Here is a 23,085-nt window from a genome sequence, read left to right on the forward strand (position 1 = left end):
TAGTATTGATATCTGTTTATTTAGTATAAAAGGTTGGTGAATACTCTAACAAATACAGTTTTTACAAATCCATTTTGAAGAGACCTTGCCGTATGTTTATTTTGGTTTTATACTTTTTATCACTTTATCTATCAGCTTCTTCACTTCTTTGTGTCTTGTAACTGCCCGGGTGATACAGTCTTGAAGTTTTGCTGCTGTTAGGCCACTTCCACCTAAAAAAGAGGGGGGAGCCCCCCAAAATTGAAAGTAGTAGCTTGGTTTTCCATTTTGTTTTCTTTAAAATGTTTATCAAATGGAAACATTAAAACCTTTCAGTCATGGGGGTTACGTTACTGTTTAAGAATCAGGGTGGTCTAATTTGCAATTCTCCTTAAGAAAATTGTTTTACTTTAAATATCAAATCTTACTAGCACAATAGAAGACCTATGTTCAACCTCTACAACAAGTTTGGCTAAACAAGTCATGAAGACGATTTATGCAAGGAAAAGGTTATTTCTTGCAGCAGCCACACCAGCTCTTGCAAAATGCAATATTGTAGATTATTTTTAAGAAGACTGCAGTAGTAACATTCATTTAAGAAATAGTTCAACTAAGAGTGAAGAAAAATGTTACTTGTTTTGAGAGCACTGTCTGACACAGGTACAGTATTAAGAGGGCACTACATGCTAAAGGCCAATAATGTTACTATGCAGCATGTACTACTGAAATAACAGCCATCTGTAGGTAGAATTTGATTCCAACCATTTAATTTTAAATTTGTTGCCTGTCAAATTAACTTGTAGTAATTTTGCAAAGTACCTGGCTTATGAACAGAACATAGTCTGCCTTCTTCATCCATTACAATGGTTACAGTTCCAGTTGCCAGGTGCTCCTCTTCTGCCGTCGGATCAACAATGAGTATTGTGCTTTTAAAAGAAAAGAATCCAGAGGTGGGTGGGATGTTTGTCTACAAGTTACTGGACCTTCACATACAAAACAGTCAGCTAGGAAAAGGTTCATCTAAGATGAATTTGTCCAGGGTCATTTAGGATAACTTTTTTAAAGGTTTTATTTATAGCGAGTATTTTTTTAGCTGAATATAGTACTTCTGGAAGCATTCTATAAACATCCAATGTTCTGTCATCAGGATGCCCTAATTTAAAGAACATGGGGAGAAGGCAAACCCTTACTGAACTTCAATGTTGCACTCAATTGGATGTTTGAGGGTTTGTAAATAGAAATAAAATTTAAATGTAGAGGTTTTAAAAATGTATGCCCTAATCAGGAAACTACAATTTGCAACACTAAAACAGCTACTACAGTAACACTCAGACAGTAAAACAGTTTAGAATTGTGGTAAAACAAATCTTTTAAAACGGTGACTACATGCTGTAGGACTGTTTACTGTTAACAGAAAACTAAGTGAAAACACCATTATTTCCGTTTGCTGTAGATGTACTTACAAAACCCATTTCTCTTATTTGCATGTATATTTATTTTTAGTGAACCCTTTGAAAGAGAATCAAGGACTGTATTTTGATCTACTACACTGTTCAATCAAGGAAGCGATCAAAAATATTACCCCTGCGATGAAGGCTATTGATTTCTCAAGACCCAGAATTAGTTTTTTCCACAGCAAATAATGCAAAGTTCATAATATTTAAAGGGAAAATTGACTAAATATCCTTTATTCCACAATAAAAATTGTTGGAATCATTTAATAATATCAAATAGTTTAGTCCTTGAGAAATCTATACTACAATGGACAGATACAGAGCCAAATAATAAAAGTTCATAGAGGAGTCAATGGGACAGGATGATAAAGACCTCAACTTTTACTAAAAACCTTAAACACTCACAGTTTTTCTCAGAAATCATGGTCATTACATATAGCCTTATCCATACCTTAGTACAACCTTTTTGAACGTGCAAAATGTTTATAAACAACAGTGCAAATTATTATTGGGAATATCTGGTGTGAATTCCTAATTCCACACTGTTAAAAAAGTGTATTTTAAAGTCCATGTAATTAAATTTGATCTACTGAATATAGTGACACTCTGCCAAGGGAATGCATTTATTCTACATGTTACTTACAACTAATTTTTAAAAAGTGGGGAGCTCTATGATTTGGTAATGCTTTTCATATTATCTGCATCATAAAAAGTGGGCAGTTGCCTGAACTTTCACGAAGTAGTGAACAGAACAACTCAATCTCAGTACATAAACCCCCTAACCCAGGGTACCTGCTCGCTCCCTCCCCACCCCTAGGTTACTGATAAGGGAAACCTGCAAAAAACATTTGCTTGTTCTACATGAGACAATTTAAATAAAGGGAAGGTTGGAGGTTCTTTCATTGTTCATTTTTCCAGTGCCACTTTTCCAGTTGCTGATTGATATTTTTGTGCCATAGGCACACACTCCTAAGTGTTACTACTGCTTTGCACACACTGCCGTTCATCCAAAGAGTTCTTACTGTTTAGGTATTTGTATACCATTTTTCCAACCCTCCTCTCTCTCTCACATTAATGATATTAAGGAGTTGCCTGTAAATACTTTTGAGAGGACAAACAGAAAGATATATTTCTGTTGACTGTGGCTATTGCAAAGAGATGCAGCATATTATCAGCACTGCTCTGCAGCTAGTTTTAGAACCTCTCTTATCTGGCAGTTATTATACGTAGAAGCTTACACACTTCCATTTTACTATTGACAAACAGATGCTAGGGCCTGAAGTAACTGAAAACAGTCTACAAGTAATTCATAGCAGATGAATCCCTCAAGAGTGAAACAGACTTTACATTTACTCTTTGGGAATTAACGGCCTCTGTAATTCAGGGCTTGCCAGAGATGTTATAGCATGGGCTATAACAATTAGGAAGTGCTGGTGACAACAAAACTCTTCCGCCCAAGAGGCAAAGTCTGGCCTGGGGGACCACTTGTATCCCAATCCTGCTATTTTAGTGGGAAAAAACAACAAACAAGAAAGATTTCAAGTAAGGAGTCTTTCAGATAGATTTCAAAATAAAAAGCCTGACAACATGCGACCCTTTTAGGTCTGAGGACGTTAACTTGGAGAGTTGGCCAAATTTTAATTTGAGTAATGACATTCCATCTATATCAATCCCTGGATAAGTTCTTTACTTTCTGTCCTGAAACTGTTGCTATGAGCTATTGAAAAATTGTCACCTTGTAGGCCACAGATATTTGCATTTCAGTAGTGGATGTAGTGATTTGTATATGTTAGTTTGTATTAGTAAAGCTCTTTGGGATGAAAGGTATATAAATACAATAACATCGTGCAGCTACACCTCTCAAGTACATTTTAATATTAAAATACTTTCCAATATGGCTAAGCTGTGAAATCTGGAGATCAAATCTGGCTTCAGTTGCAGAGAAAAGTTTGCTAATATTAATTCTGTTCTGGTGGTCATTTGTTCATATTAAAAAACTATGTAACAGTTCAAAATAATCAGCCCTGAATTAGAGTAGCTGAAAAGTCTGGTTGGTCCATGAGGTGCACTGACATAACTGTATGAGGATTTTGCCACAACAGCTTCTTGGCAACACTGTCAGTTTTTCACCAGTGTGTGTGTCACTAAACAATTTTTTTTTTTAAAGTATACATTTTATCAGTTACCAACTTACTCGTCAAATATAGCAAACGATGTAGCAACTGGATGCTTTCTGATATGCAAAGGATTTGTCTGTTTTAAATCAACTTCTGCCAAACCAGTTTCTTCATTTATAGTAACTTTTGGCAACTGTACTGAAAGAGAAGAGACCAATTAATTGTATGATATTAAACTAGCTGAAGATAATTTGGGCTTTATCCCCAAAGGAATACTTTATGAACTGTTCTATGTTAACATCCACCAATCTCTATAGGACTGAGCAACTGCAATTCCTATTGACTGCAGGTCCCAAATCAGACAATGTGGGACACCTGTTTTCTATAAAAATAACAGATGCCACTCTTATCCTTTTTGAGCCCATTATTTTGTTCCGAGTCAGTCAAGTATAAACGATCAGTTGTTAAAAAAAAAAAAAAAAAAATTGAAAAAAAAAACAAACAAACCCCACCATACTGGCACTTTCTACATTGCAAGTACATTATCTGTACCACGTTGAACAAAAAAAATCCCACAATAGCATGTCTTTTTCCTATCACTATATCACTTCTCTCTATTCCTCTATGATCTTGCTTTATGATCTCTTCAATTATAAATGTGAACATGTATTAAATAAAAACTTAGTTTTCTTACACTAAATAACACGAACAGGTAACACTTCATTTAGATGTTGGTGTATTGAATATTACAATTTTGCTTATGATCAATAGTGGCGTGTCCAAACTTCTGGTACGCTGAAGGCAAATACCATTGCTCTGAAAAACTAAGGTATCTGGTGGAATGGCTATCAGTCCTATAATAGATTAATACAATGTGCAAGAAGCATATGTAAGCAAGGTAGCCCACAGCCTGATCAATAACATGTATACAAATCTATGACATCAATTTAGTGACATATTTCTTCTTTGTATTATTGCTTCAGTAGTTCAATAAAAAGATGGGGGTTTTAGCTGCTGAAATATTCTGTTCTTGGGGAAATTAAAATCATCATGATTCAGATTCCTACTAACACATTTATCCCATGAATGTAATTTGCTTAACAATTGTGTGTTATAGGACACTTACCATTTTTTAAAGCTGCTAACAAAGCAAATGTGCAGGCATCCAAAATGTTTCCATCATAGTCCAAGCATATGAAATCGCAGTATAGAACCCAAGCAAGCTAAGAAACAAAGTTTGCATGTGTGAGATCTGATATATCCTTTGAACTGCCGGTATCACACTAATTCGGGTTACAGGCCAATGGTAATACACATTAAGCTAGAGAACCATCCTCTGATCCTTTAATAACAAATATGAATACATGGCCTCTGAGCTCCCCACAACCCAATTCACTAAGCATAGCACCAGATTATTAGGATTGATATTGCTGAGAAGTGGCTGAGGAAGCAATTGTACTGAGTGGGCAGCAAAGAACATCACACACATTTATGCATTATGGTCACATCAGAAAAATTCAATTTTTTTAAAAGGAGTTATTTATGTGCAAATAGCAATCTGTAGTCAACCACTGTATTGTATTTTATCAACAAAGAGAACGACTTCTGCCTCCACTAGAAAACCATGGGTGAGAAATTCAATTAATATTTGGTATGTCAGAAAAAAGTATATATGGACTTTTTACACTTGAGCTATTAAACGTAACTAGGGCCCTACCAAATTCACGGTCCATTGTGGTCAATTTCAGGGCCATGGGATTTGAAAATTGGTAAATATCACTTTTTCAGATGTTTAAATCTGAAATTTCAGGGTGTTGTAACTGGGGGGGGGGGGGGTCCCGACCCAAAAGGGAATTGTGGGGTGGGGGGTTGCAAACCTATTGTAGGGGGATCATGGGATTGCCACCCTCACTTCTGTGCTGCCTTCAGAGCTGAACAGAGTGGGGATGAGAGAGTGCGGAGCTATCTGCAGCCGGGAGAGAGACCCAAGAGCAGCCCTGCAGGGAAAGAGCAAGTCCTGTCCTCCCACAGCCCTGCCCGGACTAGCAGCTAGGAGCCCCCTTTGCTGGGGCGCTCCCAGCAGTACAGGGAAGATCGGATCCAACTCCACAAGCCGCCTCCAGCTGCAGGAACCGCTGGGGCTGCTGGCCAGTCCCAGAGTGTCCTGTAATAAGGGGAGGCACCCGGAGGTGGGTCTAGTCCCCCCCCCAGCCCAGCTGGAGCTAGGATCCCCCTTTGCTGGAGTGATCCTAGGAACATGGGGACATTGGATTTCACGGTGAAGTGCTTATTTCTTGGTCCATGACGTGTTTTTCACGGCCATGAAAACATAACAGTCCACAAGCCAAATCCAGCCCGTCAGTCCTCCATGAGCATTGGATCTGCAGTTTGAAATAAAGTTTGCTGTCCACTAGTGTGAGCGGCAGTTAAACCTGGCAAGAAGCATTTACAATTCAGTTTAAAAAGCAGGATAACACAGAGATGACTTCGATACAAAAATCTGAACTGAAGATGGGTGGATCAAAGCTGCAACATGGACCAATTCTGTTCCCTACCCAAAATACTTCCTTATTGTCAAAGGAAAAACAAAACACACACTTTGGAATTCAAGGAGGTCTTTGTCATCCCTCTAGGAAAAGTAAGTGATACTCAGATTTAAAACTGGCTGGCGAATTTCAAAATATTTTTGAAAAATGAAAACTGGGTTTTTTCCCCAAAAATTTTCATGGAAATTTTTCAGGTTTTCAATGAAAAGCAGAAAGCCAGGGTTCCACTTGACCAGCTTAGCATGTTTTAAACATCTACCCTGCCTTGTCCACACTGGAGTTTTAGTTAACATTAGCTAATACCTTCTGACAACACACCTTTAAAACCTAGTCAAAACAAACTCCAAAGGGTGAATATACCCTTGCGTGCAGCAAGCATGGCAGGCACACCACAGGGGTATTCTTTACACCTCCCTGCAGCTTTGCTAAATGTGGCCATGTGATGGGGTGTATCAACACCGCACTGGGCCAACGGGGCTGACCAATCGCTGTGGGCCCAGGAGACCATGCCTCCTCGCCCCTGCTGCGCATACTCCAGGTGGAAGGGACAGATAAAAGGAGGCAGCCCAGTTCAGTCGGGGCTGACTGAGGAAGAGGAAGGATGTTTGATGCACCAAGACCTTTGACTCTCCAGGCTGTCAGGACCATGGACCCAGATCAGCTGACCGTGGAGACTGACGGGAACACCGAGCTGCTGCCAGCCGAGGAAATGCCTGAGATGGGCCTTATGGTAAGAAGTGACTGAGGGAACATGTTAGAAGCCAATGCTTTAACCCTTAATAGGGAATTTACGGCTTCATAGGTTGGAACCCGGTGGAGTGGGGTGGGGTGGGCCTGGGTTCCCCTACTTCCCCCCTCCCATCTTGCACTTGCCATTAGGCGTGGCTACTAGGGACTCCCAATATAAACTGATTGTTTGCTCTATCCTGCCCAGAGTCAGAGCCCCAACTGCTATTGTTTGCCCCAGCCAGGAGGCTCAGGGGCTACAGACTGAGCGTTTGCTCTGCCCTCCCAGAGGGTCCAAAACTTCCACTGCTATTGTCTGTTTGTTCTGCCCCACCCCAGGGTCTATGGACTGCTTGGTTGCTCGGCCCCGCCAGGAGTCTTGAGTCCTCCGACCGCAACTGTTTGACTCAACAGGGAATCCCGACGATCGTGTGATGGGGTGTACCAACCTTGCACTGAGTCAACTGGGGCAGCCCGCTTGCCACGCCGTGCCCCCGTGACAGGCCTAATAGTTTTTACTAAATGCAAGATCCAGTGCTTCAAAAAGACAGTCAATTCCTAGTACAAAAGCAGGGAAGACAAAGTATTTTTATATGAACTCTGATGACAAACACAGGATTGCCATACTGGATGGGACCAGTAGTCCACCAGCTTCAGTATCCTGTCTCTGAGAGGGCTCAGCACCAGATGCTTCAAAGAAGGAACACAAATCTCACAGTGCACAGATGTAGGATAATCTGCCCCTTGTGACGATCTCATCCTAATCCCTAATATTTAGGGACTGGTTTAAACCCTCCAAAATTTGTTTTCTGCATTAGCTATTTTATCTCTGGACATTCGAGTTATCCATGTCATCACCTGTTCCTTCTTTGAATCTTACTAAGCTCTTGCATTTAAAGACATGCTGTTGCAATGAGTTCTTGAATCAAACACTACACAGCAAGAATGTACTTAGCATTCTAGGAGTTGCATAAAGAGCATAATGTTTTCAAATATATACTTGATACACCCATCGATACTGATTTCAGTAATCAGATCACGTACGCCTTATACTTTGGATGTAACCCAAAGAATGTGCAGATACCAAAATTAACAAAAAACAAGAATAGTAGCCCAAAAGCCCAAGGATTTTCTTGAAACCTGCTCACAAATGATTATCCCCCTTCACTCTGAGACATTGGCATTAACACCAAACCTTTTCTTACCTTGCCATTTGCAATGCACAGATCTTCTTTCATTATTATTTCTGAACTAAAACAAAATGACACAGAAAATTAAGAAATAAAATTCTTCCCCATAATTGTGTTCATAATTGAACTGTAGTATAGTGGTTCTCACTTTTCAATCACATCTGCAATGAACTGGCTAGCTGCTTGAGCCTCTTCCCCAGGAGGTCCGGGGCGAAATCTTGATGAACAGAGGGGTGATAGATCCACATTAGGAACTAGAAATCAAAAATATTTAGTTATGAATTAAACAAAGAAGAAATACACAGTCTGTTATAATAATAAAAATGCATACAACAGTTTTATGTTCTTACTTAGTACCATGCATCTCAAATGAAAGCCAAGATCATGAATTGTTAACATTAATCAAGTCTGCATCTAAGTTCCCTCTAAGCTGCGCGGCCACACAGCTGCCTATTAAGTCCTGCTCAGGACTGCAGCAGGGAGAGATGTCTCTCCCCCAGCATGGACCTGCTGCGGTGGGGAGAGGTGCCCCTCCCCACCAGCCCCAACACGGACTTGCCGTGGCTGGGGGAGAGGAGGCCCTCCCCACTGGCTCCAACACGGACCTGCCCCGGCTGGGGGAGAGGCACCCCTCCCTTGGTCCAGCCCAGCCCAGCTGGAGCTACTGCAACTGGTGAGAGGTGCCTCTCCCCTGGCCCCGAGCTGCTGCAGCGAAAGAGGGCCAGGGGGAGTTCTCTCTCCCATCGCAGGCCCGGGACAGCCTGCACCCCGGCCCGGGACAGCCTGCACCCCAAGGCCCTCATCCCCGGCCCCACCCCAGAGCCTTCACCCCTAGCCAGAGCCCTCACCCCCTGCACCCAACCCTCTTCCCCAGTCCTGAGCCCCTTCCCACACCCCGAACCCCTCAGCCCCGGCCCCACCCCAGAGCCCTCACCCCAACCCTCTGCCCCAGCCCTGAGCCCCCTCCCACACTCCAAACCTCTTGGCCCCACCCCCACCACATGAATTTTGTTATGTGCACCAATATGAAGGTAATGTGGCATACATCATCTCCATATTGGTGCACATAAGAAAATTCATTCCGCACATGGTCGTAAAAAATTAGAGAGAACACTGGTCTGCATGATTTTTCTTCCAAAATTACACAAAGTGATATATGATTCAGGGTACAGATCATTTATTAGTCAGTGTTTCTTAAAATAGCATGTACATTTACAGAATGAAATAAAGATATACTCCTAGCTACAATAAATTAAAGCATTTTACCTGTAGTCCTGCTATGTAGATCATGAATCACAAATTATTTCTTAATATCCGTAATTGAATAAACAACAACTCTGATCTTTTCATTCCAGGAGTTTGATTTTCCTGGTATGATACATTCCTTTTATTAATTGCCCAAATTTGCCATTTTGGACATAAAAGCAGCAAAAAAAATTTGAGAACAATCATAGAAAACTGAGAACACAATCTAGTAAATTCTCCAAAGACATCACATCTTGGAGAGATACTAAACCACCTTTTTATAATGTAAGTCTTCAATCTCACAAAGGGATGCTCATAAGTGGACCCCATTTATTTCACTGGAACTCCATATGGAAATAAGGGTCCGCCTGCAAAGATCCCTTCCAGGATCAGGGCCTGCATCAGTACCATCCCTAGTTAGTTAGACTCAATTTCAGCAGAAGTCTCATTTTTGTACTTCCCTCTCACACCATTTTTGAAGTCAAGCCTATTTTTTTCTTGGGCATTACCAAGACACAAGGGAACACACAATTTATTGCAGCCCTTCCTAAACCATCAGACCTCACCTTCCACTGCCACAACCATCTCACCCCCAGCAAAAGTTCTCTGGCACATTCCCATCTAATGCTGGCCCTACTCTGAACATCAGCTCACCTACCTGTCTCCTCAGCTATCTTGCTCCTCCCATTGTTTCCTGGTAATCTGGCAGTTAGGGCTGGAATTGGCAGTGAAAAGGCAGTTTCCATGAGGAGAGGTTTCTAGCAAGCGGAAGGCAGAGCAAATCCCACCTTGTGCCTCTGCCTTGTGCTGCTGCTAGAAACCTTCAATCCCATAACTAGTGCTCCTTAGCTAAACTGTCACCCACCTCTAAAAAGGCCAGTTCCCATGTGTCATCTGCCTAAACTGGTTCTGTGCATTGTAATGCAATTATTTAATGTGATTTATTTGTTTTAAATGTCTACTGCACCGGATTCTTCCCACTCACTAAAAGCATTTAACTCAAATAACTAATGCTGTTGTTTTTCTAAAAAGGCAGAAAACTGACAAAGCTCTAAAACTTACCAATATATCCCTTATTAGTGGACTCTGCTGGGGGTTCTGCAAACTCCTGTAAAAGCAAAAACAACAACAAAACTCAGGGGGAAGAACAACTTGACTCTACAAACTGGTTTGAAAAGACTTTTTAAAGGATGTTAAATATAATTTAGAAATCCTATTTCCATAAGGGCTCAAAGCTTTGTCTGGCCAAAATGCTTTTATAAACCAAGCTAGATTTTCCAGCTACTCTACTTATGATCATTTCTTCAATGAATTGCTTGTTGTTTTATGTTAGACTATTATAATTAGATTTTCCACAGCTATACTTATTACCATCTCCCTTGAGAGAAGAGGATTTGTTTCATTATCAATGATCACTAATCATCACAAAAACTAAATAATTAGTACACAGAAATAAGGTCTTTGTTTTCTTTAAGAAGAGCCAAACAACTCTTTACACAAATAACGATGTGCGCGCACACACACTCTCTCTCTCGATTGTACCCTAATTCTTTTGTCCAATTCTACCTGTAATCTTCAATCCTCAAAATAACTCCTGTGAAAAAATGTACGTGTATTTGACAGGCATATCGATTTCAACTTAATAAGTAGGGGCTTTATCAACTAAGTTACATTAACTATTATTAAGGCTGCGAGTTTGTCATGGAAGTCACAAATTCCGTGACTTTCCGTAACTTCGGCAGCGGCCATCGGCCTGCAGGAGTTTCGGGGGGGAGGAGGCTCAGGGTTGGGGCACGGGAGGGGGTGAGGGCTCTGGGCGGCGCTTACCTCGGGGGGGGGCTCCCCAGAAGCAGTGACATCCCTCAGCTCCTAGGGGGAGGCGCGGCCAAGGGGCTCTGCACGCTGCCTCCGCCTGCAGACACTGCCCCCTTGCAGGTCGCATTGGCCGCAGTTCCCGGCCAATGGTAGCTGTGGAGCCGGCGCTCGGGGTGGAGGCAGCACGCAGAGCTGTCTGGCCACACCTCCGCCTAGCAGCTGAGGGATGTCGCCATTTCCAGGGAGCCGCAAAGTCGGGTAGGGAGCCTGCCAGCCCTGCCAACCTCCTCCCCCAGCACCAGCAGGGATCCTGGGCCACACACCAGTCCCAGCCCTCCCCCCCCTGCACTTGCGGTGCCCCCCAGGCACCCATGGCACCCCCGGGCCGCCCCCCCCCCCAACACCAGAGCACTCATGGTGCCCCCTGGGACACCCGCCCACCCCAGAGCACCCACGGCAGCCCCAGGCCGCCCCCCTCCCCAAGATTTAGTCAGGTGTATATAGTAGAAGTCATGGACAGGTCACGGGCTGTGAATTTTTATTTACTGCCTGTGACCTGTCTATGACTTTTACTAAAAATACCCGTGACTAAAACATAGTCTTAACTATTATTTCTCAGTCTCAAAAAAAGTAAACGTACCGCTTTAATGCCACAAATTACAGTAGTATTTCCCAACTTCACCAGGGCAGAGCCATCTGCAGTAGTAATTGAACCTGAAAAGAGAAAGTGTATAATAAAATCTCAGTCTGCTCCCTCAGAAAGCTCTTTAACACAATATCCATCTTCACATGGACAGTCACCAGTTTTTGCTTCCATACCACTCACTGAGACTGAAAGACATGGTACACGGTGTGTTTTAAATGTTTGGAAATTCCAAGGGTGAGTGGAATATGTCCCTACCAGAGATTCAAAGTACTGGATTACCCAGAACTTTTCAAATCTAATATGAAGACTTTTTTATGCACTTTTCTACTTGATTCTGTGAGAAACCATAATATCCTCACAGACTGCTGAATTTATATTATAAATTAAAATGCATATACCAGCATTTTCCCCTATCTTGCCTGTTTTACAGACAAGGTTACCTTGTATTTCCCCTCTGGTCCAATTCCCTATCACCTAAATTCCCTTCCAGTTTTGTGAGGCAAAACAAAGATCTTTCAGCAGTCTGCTAGTGAAGTTATTGGGGTTACTGTTATGAGGAAGGACATTTGTCTAAGTAAGGGGTTACAAGTTCTGTTAGTTTAGCACTGCTGATTTGTTTTCCATTCCCTGCCTTATCATATTCTTATTCGGAAACTGATGTAGCCTGGATGTGCTAAAAAGATCCGGCAGAGTACTTAGTTAAAAAAAAAAGCACTTTCCATTCCAGCTGATGTTAGGACATCGGGGAAAGTGATGAACAGAGCAGACTCAGCAGTATAGGAGTTGCATGTATAGCAGGGAGACTAGAGAAGGAATGAAAGGAGAAACACAGAGAAGAACTGGGTGTGAGAGCAAATTCATGAAAGGAGGGACAGAAGAGAGGGGAGCACCCTCCAAAGGAGGTGTAATGAATAAAGGAGAAAGTGGGTAGAAGTGTGTAAGCCATGATGGAAATAGAGCAGGCAGAGAAGTGGACAGAGTGCATGTGCACATGCGCACACAACATGGAGAAAAAATAAAGAGAAAATAAGTGAAAGAGACCATAGGGGTGAAGCCAGATGGCCAGACAAGAGAAACTGGCAATTTTGCTAAATAATGCAATTTGATTTCCACCATCGGGGAACCACAATTTGCTTTAAGCACTACGATTTGGCAGGAAGGGCATATTGTGGGGCTTAATTTGCTTTTTGCCAAAGCAAAGTGACAAACTTCTCACTACATGGAAAGAATGGGAAATGCACCACTAAATAAATATATATTTTAGACTGGTCATTTGTTAATTATTTAAAAAATGAGACAAAAAAATTGGTTTAAAAATACATAATGATGGAATGTCCTATTTGGTTTTTGGCACTTACCTAGCAAAAGCTTCAGTTCACCTTGCAAAAAGTAAGGGCTTTTTCTTTTTTTTGGCTAAACGTAATTTTGAATGGTTATATATACAGAAATTATATTTAATCGTGTTTTTAACTCACTAATGCCTTTTTTATATTTCTATTTTAATTAGCAAGTTGTGAAGGATTCATTTTTTCTAAATTAGAAATAGTCAAAACTTTATTAGATGAAAATTTACCTTTATGCCAGGTAAAATGGCCAAAGCAGCATAGAAGGGCTCTAAATGCCCTGGATCTGGTCATGAAGAATTCCCTCAATGTAGGAACTGTGAAAGCCATAATGCACCTTCTGACACACCCGTGCAAGTCCTGATATAGGGGTGTCCTAGAAGCAATGCTGGAGGCAGGAGTGGCACATTGGGAATGGGACCACAGTGATTCAGGGAAATGCTGTGGCCAGAGGCAGATAGGGAAGCTACCTTAATTTAGACAGTCACCCATGGCTGTTTAAACTACGCTTTGGGGGAGCAAAGGGGGTGTTCACTGAGTAGCCCCGGAGTGAGAGGGTGCAACAATGGCTTAAAACTATCCCTGGGCTACAGAGTCTGTACTGTGCCTCTTTGAGGCGTAACACAGAATGTCAGCCCTGGTTGTTCTGAACTCAAGCTCTGTGGAAATAGATCAGCCATTCATTAAAGACTCCAGGTATAAAAACTGACTCCATTCGATTCAGTCACCAGCACTTCCCAACATTAAACTCTTACCTATGTTGACAGTGGTTGTTCTGAATTCACCTAGCTCCCTTCCATCAGGTCGGCAGTTCTCTTTCTAAACAGAAACATTACACAATTCAAGTTAAATGACACTTTCATGGTGTTACACAATCAAGAGTATATAATGATAAAGTTTTTGTTTATCTTCAAATGGGAATTTGCAATGACAAGACCACTAGGATAAACTCAAAGATTTGTGTGCTGGTGAGCTTTTTGGTCTAATTTAGTGTGATCTGGGTTACAGGCCCAAAACTTAGCTACTTTAAAAAATGTATAGTCCAGTAGGAAAAAGCATCTCAAGGCTCAGTACTATATGCCTTTCCTACAGCTATTTAGGACATTCAGCAACAAAAGCAATACCTCATATCAGTGGTGCAGTGACAAAGCAATCAGTAAATTGCTATGAATATAGTGGCAATCTGTGAATTTTGTGGCACTATAAGAAACTGAGTCACAGGTGTGACATCATCAAAAAGGCCAACTAATTTTTCAGTACCCAGAGCCAACTTGAGAAGAAATATTCATTGATAACCTTGAATGAAAATTTCCAATGTTTGCATTGTTTAATTTTTGTAACTAACCCTTTTTTCCATTGCTGATCTTTTAAGATGGAAATACTATAGAAATCTAAATAGGGCCCAAGTCCAGAAAAGCCAATCAACATAGTTATTCAGATGTTTCACAACATAAACTGAACACACAAATTCAATCAGAAAGGGTGTTGGTTCACCATCTACTTAAATCTAGACTGTCCCTTGTTGTGGATCATCAGTGAAGATCTCTGTCACAGATTTACAGTTTCCATACTATGCACAGGCCTTCAAATAGCTTCCTAGGACTAATACCTTTATTGTAGGGCCCATAATTTTCCACAAGGGGAGGCCACATGACCTGAACACTTCCTACGCTGAGCCTTCAGGCTCTAGCACACAGTTCCTCACCAGGCTCTCCAAAGCAAATCCAACCAAGATCAAACTCCAGAGAGGCTTTTTTCTTCTTAGGGAGCAATGCAAAACAGTGAGTAACTGCAGTGAAGCAAGGCACTTTTTCCAAAACCAAGGTAACATTTATTGGTAACCTGGAATACAGCATCTGGAGTCTTTAGGTTAGCATGGGAAAAGTAAGCTTAAGACAGAGTATATACTGGTGGAAGCAATGGCTTTGCCATGACTTGATACTGACTTCCATCTCCGTTCTCTCTATCTATTTGTCCTCTGTTCACAGTAGAAACCTTAAGACCTGTTTTGCTCAGACCTGTCTGTCCTTTGTTTCATAGCCCCAACTGTATGGCTTCCCAGGCATTAAGTGTTAATGTCACGGTCATTGAGGCTCCCATTGTCTCTCCCAGGCAGCAGTGGGATGACATTTAGCAGGAGTGGTTTTACCACATAAAATCAGGGTTTTTACTACCCCAGGAAAAACTAGTTAGTCCCAGTTTAAGGCATTTTCTATTTTAAAACTGGTATCATTAATGCACACTACATTACTCTCAGCATCAGTTACATATGCAAATTGTGGTCACATAAGGCAGCATATTCTAAAATTAATTAGGGTTGTACAAATAAAAAGTAAAACTGCAGTGGGCATAATACTAATATATGTAATTACACCTCTACCCCGATATAACGTTGTCCTCGGGAACCAAAAATTTTTACCGTGTTATAGGTGAAACCGCGTTATATCGAACTTGCTTTGATCCGGAGTGCGCAGCCCCGCCCCTCCCCCTGCCCACCCCAAAGCACTGCTTCACCGCGTTATATCCGAATTCGTGTTATATCGGGTCGCGTTATATCAGTGTAGAGGTGTATAACACTGAACATTGGAATGTCTGCATGCATTTTGGCTTGGCATTTTCTCAAGGAAGTTATACATGTCATGACTCTCATTTCAGTTTTCTCTATTATATAAATAAAAGTCAAAAACATTGGATTATATGAAAATGAATCACGCAGAGCTGTAGGTTTGAAGCATTAAGCAATCAGAAGCATGCAGAGTAGCAGACTACCAGTCCACATCCATTTGGCTACACAGCATTCTGTAGCAGAAGACCAAATTTGACATAGGGAATAGACCAAATCTATTCCTCAATTTTGAATGGATGTAACCAAAGTTGAAAAGGTTTGTTCTACGCTTGCTAGACTTGCTGGATGCTGATGCAATTGCACCACCAGGTCTATGAAGTCAGATGGAATATCAGCATTCTTCAGATTTTTCCACCATGTTACAGTGGAAGCTGTTTCCTTGATATGGAATGAAAACATTGACTTTGGATACGGAGCTTCTTCTACTTTAAATGCAAGTAAACATGGCAGAAAGCCTTGCAATTTCTTCTTGTTCAGTTGACAATTTCTTTCCTGCGTATTTTAGATGAAAGAGGTTGGTCAACATGTGTACAGGAGTAATTGCCTCATGAAATCTCTACTGCACTTTTGTTTTGTGTGGTGCAACAATACTGCAAACAATAGTGGTAAATATTTCTCAGTAATTTTTATTTGTATACTATAATAATTTTACAATTCCCAGTTTTCTGGTTTAAACTGGTATTTATCAGCGCCCTGTCCTAAACTAGTTTTTCCTGGGAAATTGATAACCCTGCTCCCAAATAATACAGTCACATATGTAAGTTCTATTCAGTTTATGTTAATAGGTCTGGTCTCCAACCAGACAACTATGTGCTTCAAACACCTCATGCCTTTCCTTTTATGCTCAGTGTATAGCAGCACAAAGAACACAAGAAAACTGAGGCACACATATGGATTGTTACCAAAATTCTCACATTCATCACCTCTCACAATTAAAGAATTATTGGCTTGATTAATACATATATCACTTTAATAGTATTTGTTTATAGTATCATTCGCAAGTTATCTTACAAATGCTGCCTCCAAACACTGTTTCTGTAGCCACATCTATAGGGGTTGAAACTGACCACAGACCTCCTGGACTTACCTGTTATTTGATGTTGCTGCAGTGGTGTATATAGTCACAGAATCATAGGACTGGAAGAAACCTCAAGAGGTCATCTAGTCCAGTCCCCTGCACTCATGGCAGGACTAAGTATTATCTAGACCATCTCTGACAGGTGTTTGTCCAACCTGCTCTTAAAAATCCCCAATGATGCAGATTCCACAAACTCCCTAGGCAATTTATTCCGGTGCTTAACCACCCTGACAGTTAGGAATTTTTTCCTAATGTCCAACCTAAACCACCCTTTCTATAATTTAAGCCCATTGCATCTTGTCCTATCCCCAGAGTTTAAGGAGAACAATTTTTCTCCCTCCTTCTTGTAACAACCTTTTATGTAATTTAAAACTGTTGTCATGTCCCCTCTCAGTCTTCTCTTTTCCAGACTAAACAAACCCAATTTTTTCACTCTTCCCTCATAGGTCATGTTTTCTATACCTTTAATCATTTTTGTTGCTCTTCTCTGGACTTTCTCCAATTTAGCCACATCTTTCCTTAAATGTGGCACCCAGAACTGGACACAATACATCAGTTGAGGCCTAATCAGCATAGAATAGAGCAAAAGAATTACTTCTCGTGTCTTCCTTACAACACTCCTGCTAATACATCCCAGAATGATGTTTGCCTTTTTTTTTTTTTTTTTTTTTTTTTTTTTTTGCAAGAGTGTTACACTGTTGACTCAATTTAGCTTATGATCTACTATGACCCCCAGATCCCTTTCCGCAGTACTCCTTCCTAGGCAGTCATTTCCCATTTTGCATGTGTGCAACTGATTGTTCCTTCCTAAGCGGAGTACTCTGCATTTGTCCTTATTGAATTTCATCCTATTTACTTCAAATAATTTCTCCACTTTGTCTGTATCATTTGGAATTTTAATCCTATCCTCCAAAGCACTTGCAACCTCTCCCCGCTTGGTATTGTCCGCAAACTTTATAAATATCTAAATCATTGATGAAGATATTGAACAGAACTGGCCCCAGAACTGATCCCTGCGGGATCCCACTCAAGATGCCCTTGCAGCTTGACTGTGAACCACTGATAACTACTCTCTGGGAACAGTTTTCCAACCAGTTATGCACCCACCTTACAGTAGCTCCATTTAGGTTATATTTCCCTAGTTTGTTTATGAGTCTGTCATACGAGACAGTATCAAAAGCCTTACTAAAGTCAAGATATACCACATCTACTGCTTCCCACAAGGCTTGTTACCCTGTTAAAAGAAAGCTATTAGGTTGGTTTGACACAATTTGTTCTAGACAAATCCATGCTGTTACTTTCATCTTCTTATCTTCTATTATCTTTCGTTTAACATTCACTATTAATGTAGACTTAGAATTTGTCTTTTTCAAGGACACTGTCAGTGATATTATTTATTATTTGTATTTTGGTAGCGCCTAAAAGCCACCACCCTGGTCAGGCTCCCATTGTGCAAGGCACTGTACAAACCAAGACCTCAATCCTGTACGCACTTAAGCACGTTTAACTTTATCCACTTAGCAGTCCCTTTGAGGCCAATGAAACTAGTCACATGTACATAAGCACTCACAGGATCACAGCCATAGAATAGAAAGTCCCTGTCCTGAAGAGTCTGAAAGATTTTCTTTTACGAAAGGCTTTAAGGAAAAGCAAAACCCCATTGGAGTTTATGTATAATTTAAAGAGAACAGCAACAGAGGTACAGTAGCTGTACGAGAAAAATATATTCTAAGTCTATTTAACTTATGTATAGATGATGTTTTACTCACCAAAAATCGCCTGTAATATTCCAAAGGTTCCACAGTTCTAAAATAGACACAAAATTTAAAATTCATATGCATAATCTGTTTTACAAAGTAAATAGCTATCTAAAATCTAGCAGAAAAGCAAGTGTTACTCAGTGGGCATCTGAGTTTCAGAGTCAAGCTCTGTTTTTAGTTCCTTGGCTGACAGCACATTAGCCAAGTGAGTGACAATTTCAGAAAGACTAGAGCCCACTACAGTGTTCTTTCTGGTCATTTTGACACCAGAACTCATAGGTTCTGAAGGCATGGGTGCCTTGTGGCAAGGGCTTTGAAAAAGGGTTATAAAGAGTGAAGTTTGAAAAATGGGAGAGAAAGAGAGAGATCCCACAACAAAACCCACCCTTTACTGCAGCTTATGTAACTACATACATAAAAAATCCTAGCTTGAAAACAGAGAATCTGTAAAAGCTAATATTATGATGGAGTTTGTAGCAATACCATAGTTATGGCTGCATAAGAGATTTGATTGAAATAAGAGTGTTAAATATTCTTTAAGAAATGTTGCAAATTAAAATTGATGTAGTATTTGAATTTTTCAGGTTAGTTTGATGATTAATTGGTTTATGCATACACAACATGACTGCTTCAAAAATTACCACTTTTTAAAATTTTCAGTGGGGTGTCACCTTTGTATTATTATTTGGTACCTGAAGAGTTTACAATCTAAGTTCTCCAAGCCCATACTGAAATCTGATTTCTGATTCACACATTACTCGACTGTTGGTATTAATAATACTTGAAATTATTAATATGGGAAATCAAAAACCAATTTAACCATAAATTCCTTTATTAAATCCAAAGGTCAATATGTAGTTGCTCTAAACATGCCTAAAAAGCCTAAATACTAAGCAATTTACTACATCCAAACAGTAACAAAACATTTATAAGCAACATTACAATATACTTACAAATGAGCTAAATCCAGTGCTTAGACCCATATTGGTCGGCTGTAACGTGGTCAGGCAAGTATTAGCAATGAACCCTTTAAAAGCTTGCTTTTTATGCCCTTTAACAAAGCGATGTCATTGCCAATTACTGGTTTTCAGCTGAAATCAAATCTGAGACAGTTCACCCTTATTTCCAGTCTTAATTACGATGAAATGTACAACGTCCTGTCTTCCCAAGGGCTTTCTTCCCCTCCTCTTGCTGTCCCAACAGCTTTCCCATTGCACCTGGGTTCACATAGGCTTTAACACTGGTGTGTGGGTTGCTGAAGGGCCGTGTTGGCTCATTTTAAGATAGATTCTCTTTCTTTGATTAAAAACCATCTGCAGTCACCCCTATTGGTCAGAAGCCGACTTTTTAGAAACTTCCCCTTATCCCATTAGTTATTCTTTGAACCACACATCCTCTCTACTTTATTCCTTCCGGCCTTATCACTTCTTATTTTCCAGGCCTTCCCTCTACTTTGCTTCTCAGGGCCTTTCTTTACAACACAAATATATTGCCTTAACCAAATTTAAGATAAAATTGAAGAATTCAAGTTATATTTATCCTACATCTACCTATGTTTATTTGGAGCATAAATAAATAATCCTTTTCTTCACAGAAGTTACAAATACACCAATGTATGTAGTATGACAACAGCATTTTTAACATAGAATTTAATGCTGCAGGCTGTTTTCTGCATAGCCCTTATGATGACACAATTTTTCAAATCAGAGAGTTGCTAAGATATGGAACACAGAAACTAAAACAGAATGTTCCATAGCCAGAAATTGTTATGACACTGCAGCACAGACATTAAAATGACATTTCCAGGAGAGAAGTTAATCTTTGGCATAAGGCCTTCTCAAGTTTTGTTCAAACAAATATTTTTGGAGAAAAGTCATGGAAATGGTAACTCTGAGTGAGAACTTTTATTATATTTTCAAAGACAACATAAACCCAACATAGTTCTGACAATTTACGAGCACAAGGGTAATGTTAATCCCTGTCGGTGTTCCTTGAGATATCCCCAACTAGCATGGACATAAGGGCTATTCGTCACTGGCTCAGGCAATACTGTCTACTATGCCCCATTTAATTGATTGAGAGACACAGAGGAGAAGCAAAAGATAGTTGGGTCAATGCAGAAACAACCCTCCCCCAAATGCCTGGGAACAGTCTCCTTGTCCAACCAGTCCTTACACTTAACACCCACTTTCCTCTAACTGTCTACAGATGGATCCCTCCACTCCAGCAACTAATGCCTGGGCCTTGTTTTGATTAGGAAGAGATTATAGTTGCTATGACTTCCACCAAGACTTTTCCTCTGGCATAGACAGAGATCCACATGTTTCAAAATACCTTAGCTCGTTAAGATTAGCTCTCACTTTTAAAACAAACAAACAAACAAACCCTTAACCTGCAATCTCACTTTACTCCCAAAATATTTCACATATCTGGGGGTCAATATTACTGGGAATGAAATGCTTTTTGGCAAAAGTATGAGACAGCAGTTATGGGTGTGAGTTACACTACAAGGCTTATGAACGTGGGAAGAAGAGTGTATTTCTGTAACTCCTTGAAGCAAAAGGAACTTTTCTCTGGTAGACTGCAACGTTGCATTGAAAGTGGATAATTTGAGAGGGGGTGTAGCGAGGTAGGGGGCTGGTCTCTCCCCTTAACTGGACACTGAAAGGGCACATTCCTATTATTGACCCAAAACCTTAATAGCTTTAACTGCCTCTGAACTAAGTTTTTAGTTTTGGAATATAGATACATTTGGATGGAATGAAAAATAAACGGAGTTGCTTTTTATATGTTGTGTAAGAGAAGGGGAAAATAAAATGTTGATTTTCTAATAGAGAGTAAGGGTCACAATAGCATGATGCCTGTGCAGAATTGTAATATATATGGGGAGCCCCAGTGAACTCACTGGGATTACTCACATGCATAAGATTACACATGTGCCAAGTGCATGCAGGACACATGCCCTTAGCCTCTCGATTTCCACGATCACCAGTAACAAGGAGTGGGTGGATCAGCTCCGCCCGGGGAAGGCAAGGGGCGAGAGGGGGGGTGTCCTAGGCGGTGTGTTTCTCCCTCCCCCCGTTGAGAGCAGGAGCTGCAGATCCCGGGGGAGTCGCTCCTGGCAGCGGCCGGGGGGCGGTTCCCAGCCTCGGGGCCTGGCAGAGCTCCGGGCACGGCACGTTACGAGCAGGCAGCGGGTCGGTCCAGCTGAAGGCTAAACCCACCCGCAGCCATCGCCAGGCCTGAGGGCTCGGCAGCGGCCTGGGCCCAGCGCAGCTTCCAGGCAGACGCGTGCCGCGTTCCCGGCTCCTCGCGCGGCCAACGATCCTCCTCGGGGCCAGGGCGAGCCCGGCTCAGAGCCCGCCCGGCCGGCACAGCTCGGCTCCCGGGAGGGGGAGGGGGAATAGCGAACGCCAGGCCGGGACAAGAAGCTGTTTCGCCCGGTTACTTACTTGAATCCGGCCGCCATAGTCTCACTTCCGCCCGTCGCGATCTACTTCCGGGGTCGGGAGCGCACTTCCTCTCCCGCGTGACACCCTGGGAGGACGCGCTGGTTGTCAGCGCCGCATCCGGGAGCCGCTTCCGCATCGGTGGAGCTGCCCCATAGGGCCGCGCCGGGCATGGACCATGGAGTCGCTCCTGGCTGACGTGGTCGCGGCGCTCGCTGCCTTGGCGGCCGCAGCCCTGAGCCTGGTGAGTGCGGAGCCCAGCGCCCCCCCCCCCAGGAGTGCGGAGAGACCCCCCCCGCGGGGAGAGGCCCCAGGGGGCTCCGCACACACCGGCCCGGGCGGGGCCATCGCCCCGCAAACAGGGCAGCCCCCGAGAGAGCTGAGAGCCGGAGCCCCTCGCTGGGCGAGGCCCCGCTTATCCCTTCTTAGGGGGGAGCAGCCCGGAGCCCTGGCGGGGGGGAGGGGGCGACTGGACCCCAAACCGGAGTGGGAGCACTGAGGAGGAGCTGATGCCTGGGGAAGGGCCACGCACCTCTTTGTAACACCCCTTGTGGTATTTGCAGACTTTCATCTGGTCCCTCCTTAGTCTTCTTTTATCAGGACTAAAGCCCAGTGTTTTTAACCTGTCCTCATAGATCAGGTTTTCTGAACCCTTTATCATTGTTGCTGCTCTCTTCTGGACTTAATCCAATTTGTCCATATCTTTCCTAAAGTGTAGTGTCCAAAACGGGGCACGGTGCTCCAGCTGAGGCCTCACCAGTGCTGAGCAGACCAGGACAGTTACTTCCTCCACCTTGCATCTGACACCTGTTAACAGTAGCTGCATCCTGGTCTTTTTTTGCAGCTGCATCCTGTTTGTTGGCTCAGGTTCAGTCTGTCATCCACTATAAACCCTGGATCCCAGCCAGTTATTCCCCATTTCGTAGTTGTGCAATTGATTTTGTTTCCCCCCCTAAGTGTAGTACTTCGCATTTGTCTTTACTGAATTTCATTTTGTTGATTTTAGACCAATTTGTCAAGATCATTTTGAATCCTACCTTTGTCCTCCAAAGTGCTTACAACACTTCACAATTTGGTGCCATCTGCAAATGTTATAAGTATACTCTCCACT

The 23,085-nt window shown here is 41.9% G+C and overlaps 2 protein-coding genes across 3 annotated transcripts in view; one reads left to right on the plus strand and one right to left on the minus strand.

Moving 5' to 3' along the window:
• On the minus strand, positions 1-22,042 carry EXOSC8 (exosome component 8). The gene is made up of 11 exons (XM_065418455.1): positions 21,978-22,042; positions 18,535-18,571; positions 13,817-13,880; positions 11,713-11,786; positions 10,320-10,365; positions 8,161-8,266; positions 8,028-8,073; positions 4,677-4,773; positions 3,628-3,748; positions 799-905; positions 1-212 (listed from the first exon to the last, which is right to left on the minus strand). The coding sequence occupies exons 1-11, from the start codon at positions 21,992-21,994 to the stop codon at positions 97-99; spliced, it is 831 nt and encodes a 276-aa protein (XP_065274527.1). The 5' UTR covers positions 21,995-22,042; the 3' UTR covers positions 1-96.
• The window catches only part of ALG5 (ALG5 dolichyl-phosphate beta-glucosyltransferase), a 44,177-nt gene continuing 43,134 nt past the window's right edge, over positions 22,043-23,085 (plus strand). For both annotated transcript variants that reach the window (XM_065418428.1, XM_065418436.1), the window contains exon 1: positions 22,043-22,218. In XM_065418428.1, the coding sequence (XP_065274500.1) occupies positions 22,153-22,218 (66 nt within the window). In that variant the 5' untranslated portion in view covers positions 22,043-22,152. The remainder of the gene's footprint in view (positions 22,219-23,085) is intronic.

This window comes from Emys orbicularis, chromosome 1, assembly GCF_028017835.1.
Source record: "Emys orbicularis isolate rEmyOrb1 chromosome 1, rEmyOrb1.hap1, whole genome shotgun sequence".
In the NCBI taxonomy this organism is placed as follows: domain Eukaryota; kingdom Metazoa; phylum Chordata; order Testudines; family Emydidae; genus Emys; species Emys orbicularis.